The sequence below is a fragment of the Schistocerca gregaria genome, chromosome X (assembly GCF_023897955.1).
Source record: "Schistocerca gregaria isolate iqSchGreg1 chromosome X, iqSchGreg1.2, whole genome shotgun sequence".
Taxonomy (NCBI): Eukaryota; Metazoa; Arthropoda; class Insecta; order Orthoptera; family Acrididae; genus Schistocerca; species Schistocerca gregaria.
Window position 1 is genome coordinate 772,339,676 of NC_064931.1, and position 6,000 is coordinate 772,345,675.

Genomic DNA, 6,000 nt, shown 5'->3' on the forward strand with positions numbered 1-6,000 from the left:
TAATTAGAACACTTTGAATAATTAATACTATATTAATGAAAACCAAACTGATCTTTGCTCGCCAGGCTTGGCTGAAGCTATGAAACTGCATACATGGGCTTGTGGTTCAGAACACACTAAATGAGTCACAATTATTGAGTGGTGAATTGATATAAGTTCAGATTGGTCGTATTGTGGTAACACTAGTCGCTAGAAAGTGCAAGTACATAGACACTTGTTGACACAGATGTGATAGCATTGGTGCATATGGACAGTTCACAGGAAACTGAAGTCTCTTCATTTCCTAATAGCTGACATGGGCTGTGTCACGGCAAGTAGGTAGCACAGCGATGTTACTCTGACAGGAACTTTTTCATAATGCGTAAATCGCAGGAAAATTATAAATATGTTGACGCAAAATTAGGAGCGAATTAATATTGTGGACATAGGAAATTTGATGGGAACAATAAAAAATGTCATAATTAGTGGGAAAATGCTATTTTTGGGCATGTAAAAACAGGGCAATACTGTATTTTACAACTTGTACAAGAGTCTGGCAACCTCTAGCTTTCATCAGTAAAAAATTATGACCTTCCGAAGACAGTCGGTCAGTATGTGACCATGGCCTCTACGCAGCATATGTCGTGATCGGAAAGTTTTGATGCATATGTGGAGATAGACATTTCATTCTTATGAAAGACCATGAGCAACTAATGTGTACCTTCCTTCAGAAACCAAACAAGGCAGCACCAAGCCAGTTGCAGCATTTGGATCTCATTGTGCAATTTTCTACAGATATTCAACATGCTGATAGTGGGTAGAGTAGACCAGGAGATGCATATCTCACATTGATGCCATTGCAAAGGAAATTGCCTTTGTAGCACTTGCCAATGCCCAAAAAGGAGACAATGAACTGAAGGTATTACTCGAAACATTGTCTGGCTTACATCTTGGACATGCTGAAATACTGTGCTTCAGCGTAGCACTGTACTGCAGCATATCAACATCACAAGGGCAACTGTTCATCACAACAGATTTCCGCCACCAGCAATATCCTCTCTTCTCTCCCTCTCTCACCCAGGACTAAGGGCTACTGTATAGATAGTGAGAAAGATATTTGTTCGGCCATATATCAAGAATGATTGTAATGCATTCGTTCACTAGTGCAATGCTTATCGATGCAACAAAATAACTCTGCAAAAAACAGCTTCGCTCTGTAACTTCACCCCACTGAATCAGTGATTTATGCATGTCTGCAACAACATTACTGTATCTTTATCACCATCCGAAGAATATCAGTACACACTGCCTGACACTGACTGTTTCTCTTCACAGCCTGAAGCCTGTCCAATGCAAGATGCAACTTCACCCCACTGAATCAGTGATTTATGCATGTCTGCAACAACATTACTGTATCTTTATCACCATCCGAAGAATATCAGTACACACTGCCTGACACTGACTGTTTCTCTTCACAGCCTGAAGCCTGTCCAATGCAAGATGCAACAGCAGCGACAACCTTCTTTTGTGAGTAGATTGCTCACTTTTGCATTCCCCTCTGCATCACTACCAATCAAGGAAAACAGTTTGAGTCACACTTCTTTAAAGAACTTTCATCATTGCTTGGCATGAACCAAATTTAAATCTGTGCCTGCCACCTGCTGCTGGTGGCCTCGTGGAACAGCTCCATCAACAATTAGAGACCTCACTCAGATGCCATGCCACAGAGCATTGGACTGACAGTCTCCATATTGCCCTAATAGACTTCTGAACATTTTTTAAACAAGACTTCAGTGCATCAACAGCTGAGTTAGTGTATGGAAAAACAATTTGACTGCCTGCAGAAATCGTTACTTATACATCAAATAACACTATTGGAACCTCAGACTTTGCACAACATGTATGCTCACAGATTCACGATCTCCAGCTGGCTATTTCAAAAGAACCTTCTGCACAATGACCATTCATTTTCTGTGACTGACTGTCCTCTGCAAACAAGTTGTCGTCCTACACAGTGCCATTCAAAAATCTCTACAATTGCCATACTATGGTCCATACACAATACTGTCATGCCACCACAGAAAATTCAGTCTACCTGTGGCGACACAGAATGCATCTGGACTACCACTGCCACCATTGCCATAGAGGGGGGGGGGGGGGGGGGGGCAGCAGGTAACACCAAGATGCTATCTGTGTGTGACACAGAATGCACCTAGTCTTCCACCACCGCAGCCTGTGCCTCCAAGTAAACTCCAGTCGTAATTGGTTTTGGACACTGCATACATTTCAACCCTAAATAATGTTGACTTTTGGGGTGAGGGGGCAGTAATGTGGACAGTAAATCTTCTGTTACATTGTATGTGCAGTGTAAATGGTTTGATTATTTGTGTTATCTCTGAACCTCAAACAGGTGATTGATTCATAGGCATTCTTTTTAGTTTACAGTTTCACCATGTAATTAACTTTTTTGTTGTGTTGAGTAAATTGTATTTTCACATTACATGATGTAAAGAACCTTTGCTCTCATTTCTCATTACAGAGTAATTTATTCAGTCTTATACCCCCGTTACCTTTGTGATAGTGTGTTGACAGACAATTTCATATCAATGGAAATGAATGTGATATGCAATGTGTGTCAAATTTGTCTAGAAGATAATTTTCATTGATTTATGCTTTTCATCATTATGCTAATGGAATGTTATGGACGAAATACAAATAATCTGAGGATCATCAGATTACCATTCACCATGTAGTTGAGATAGGTTCATTGTATGGTCAACAGGCATATAAACAGGTCTGAAAAAGTTCTTTAGCTTTATGATGATATCTTCCTTCTGTCCTGACTGACTACATTGTTCAGGCACTGCACACTGCAGCTCGATTGGGCTCTTGGGCTAGAAGGGGGGTCGAGAGAGAGAGAGAGAGAGAGAGAGAGAGAGAGAGAGAGAGAGAGAGAGAGAGAGAGAGAGACTAATAGCTCCGGAACATTTTCAATCTCATGTATGTACCTATCAACTGCTCAGTATCTGGCTATACAGTAAGTGATAACCATTACTCCTTTCATCCACAGTTTTGGAGACACTATTAAAATGTAAACGCCTCTTTGCTCCCAGGCTTCAACTCTGACTAGGGTATAACACGATCATTTGTACAAAAAAAGATAGTGAAAGCTTACAAAACAAGGAGTGAAGATCACCTATACTTGGTGCTCCACAGCTTGTGAGCATTAGTCATGTGTACATATTACAGCTATCAAGCACTATATGGCTACACTTTTTGGTCGTATTGAACACTACTGCCTTGGGATGAAACCATGTTTTCATTCTGTGACAGAAGTGTCTAATGGGATGAAACCATGTTGTCATTCTGTGACAGAAGTGTCAAACACCTTCTTCATAGAAGTTGATCTAAATGCTGATGATCATGAATCCGTCTGGCACACAGTTTTAATCTGACAGGAAGTTTCATATCAGTGCACACTCTGCTGCAGAGTGAAAATTTCGTTCTGGAAGCATCCCCCCAGGCTGTGGCTAAGCCATGTCGCCGCAGAACCTTTTCTACCAGGAGTACTAGTTCTGCAAGGTTCACAGAAGAGCTTCTGTGAAGTTTGGAAGGTAGGAAATGAGGTACTGGCAGAACTGAAGCTGTGAGAACAAGTCGTGAGTCATGCTTGGGTACCTCAGTTGGTAGATCACTTGCCCGTGAAAGGCAAAGATCCCAAGTTCGAGTTTCGGTTTGACTCAATGTTTTAATCTGACAGGAAGTTTCATGATCATGAAAGATTGTACAGTATTGTTGTGTTGCAATTATGTTGCATCTCACTGCCTCATACCCAAGGTGCATTACTGCTCACGAAAAACTAACTCGGCTTGAAACAAAATACAAAATGGGGCTGAGGGGTACAAAATTGAAGTTTGAGGGAATCCATAAGTCAGTGAAAATATTTTGTTCACAGATTTTGTGTTATATGCATTTGTATTATTGTGGAGGTATTTTCAGTGAAAATAATTGGGATAACAAACCAATTAAATTACTCTATAAAACCACTGGAGATCAAGATTTCATTATATCAAGTTATTCATGAAAACACCTCTTATTAGCTTCTGAAACTCTTCTGATGGAGTTTAGACTCAGTTTACCATTTTAACAGTTATTATTTTGACTCTTTTGGTAATTGGTTACTCCTTGTCTGTACAACAGTTCTGAAGTGTGAAGTGAATCTTAAAGATGCCCTTGCCTCCCTAGATCATTCAAGGCAAACAACATTTCAGCAAAAATTTTATTTTGTGATGCTGGACTCCTCATCAGATTGAAGGAATAGTGTGAAATGGGCTTCATTCTGTAACACCGTAGTGAATGATATATGTTTAATAATAAATGAAAAACCTCTCAGTATTCATATTTGTTGGTAGTAATAATGTTATTTATTTATTTGCAGGAAAACTCCTGTGACCATTTACTTGAGGGATGCCTTAGTGGCACTAAGAAGAAGAAAACAGTTTGATATATTCAGTAACTGTGGACTTGGAGTTGATGATACTAGACTAGTGGACAAGTAAAATTCATTTGTATAGCATTCTGAAAAATCTGTGATAACTGTTTGTGTTAAAAAAAAGTTACAAGAATGTTGTGTTGTGTTGTTAAAAAAGAAGTTACAAGAATGTTGTGTTGTGTGGAGCTCTTTCCAGTGTTAAAAGACCGATTATATGAATTATTGTACTGCGTGTTAGATTTACATTGTGTGTGTGTGTGTGTGTGTGTGTGTGTGTGTGTGTGTTTGTGTGTGTGTGATGTCTGACTTCAGTTGTTAGAAACTCTTTCTGTATTCATGTTTCAGCTGAAATAAAAAAGTTCATGGCTACATGTGTGTCTTTCTGAGCTTTCACACTAAAATCTGACAAGTGCATCATGTTTTCAAATCGTCAATCTTCTGAACAAAATGTATGTATAAACTCATCAAAGAGTGTGTTCTTTTCATTTAAGAAATAAATGTTGCAGGTTCAATGTGGCTGTGGTATCAGTAAATATCATTGATCCCCAGTAAGTAGCAGTTAGTTGCTACCTGAGCAACAGAGGTCAAGGGCACACCTTAGAGTTCAGATTGGCTTACTGAGTCAAAGAGAGATTGGTCATGCACTGCTGCTTAAAGCCCTAATTGAATTATGGATCAACCACAAAGCTCATCCCTTAGCACAGACATTAATGAATAATTAAATAAACAATAAATAGATAATCACATTTTAGGGTAAACAATATGAAATTATTTATTTATTCGTATGGCTCACATGCATTTTAAAATTACAGATATATAAGATTAGTAATACTATATATAATAGGAATATGAAAATACAAAAACTACATATAAAACTAACTAAATTTCAATATCTAGGTTCCTAATCCATCTAAGAGCCGTATCATCAGCTTTCATGAGGTCGCTACAACTCCTCTGGTAGGAACGCAAGGGGAATTCATCTCTAATTTGCTTGATTATCTGTTTCAGAGCCCCACAGCCACAAAGCAGAGACACTGTAGCACCCCATTTGTGATGAGAGTCTGTGCATCATCCATGACCAGTGTGACCTCTGTTCAATTTGACCCACAGTTTCCTGTCGAGTTCTGTGCCAGCAGGATCACAATTATACTTTCAGAACCACTCATGCTCTTTAGAATTTTCAATAAGTTGACAGCTTTGGTACCACAGGTCTCTCACACCAGTATTACTGGCATCTAGCTCTTCTGATTGCCATAATGATGGGTCTCTTGAATGGAGACTATTTCGTCGTAAACTTGGTATGTCTTCCTGTATGGGTAATTCCAGGTTCTCCTTCATCTTGCAGTATTCCCTAAGCAAGGCCTCACTTCTACAGATAGTGGGTGGATAGGTGTTACTCAGCAAACGAAACGAATAAATTAGTGTTGGTCGGATTGCCCCTGTTATTAACTGCATAGTGTGGTTCAACTGGACATCGATGAAGTTAATGTGGCAGCTGTTTAGCCACACTGGGGCACAATACTCTGCTG

The 6,000-nt window shown here is 39.4% G+C and overlaps 1 protein-coding gene across 3 annotated transcripts in view; it reads left to right on the forward strand.

Annotated features, from left to right (window-relative positions):
- LOC126298862 (uncharacterized) overlaps window positions 1-4,840 on the forward strand; it is a 120,417-nt gene extending 115,577 nt beyond the window's left edge. For 2 of the 3 annotated variants that reach the window (XM_049990371.1, XM_049990372.1), the window contains exon 12: window positions 4,418-4,840. In XM_049990371.1, coding sequence (XP_049846328.1) covers window positions 4,418-4,538 — 121 coding nt within the window. In that variant the 3' untranslated portion in view covers window positions 4,539-4,840. The remainder of the gene's footprint in view (window positions 1-4,417) is intronic. The other variant, XM_049990373.1, reaches the window with a different exon arrangement.
- The last annotated feature ends 1,160 nt before the right edge of the window (window positions 4,841-6,000 follow it).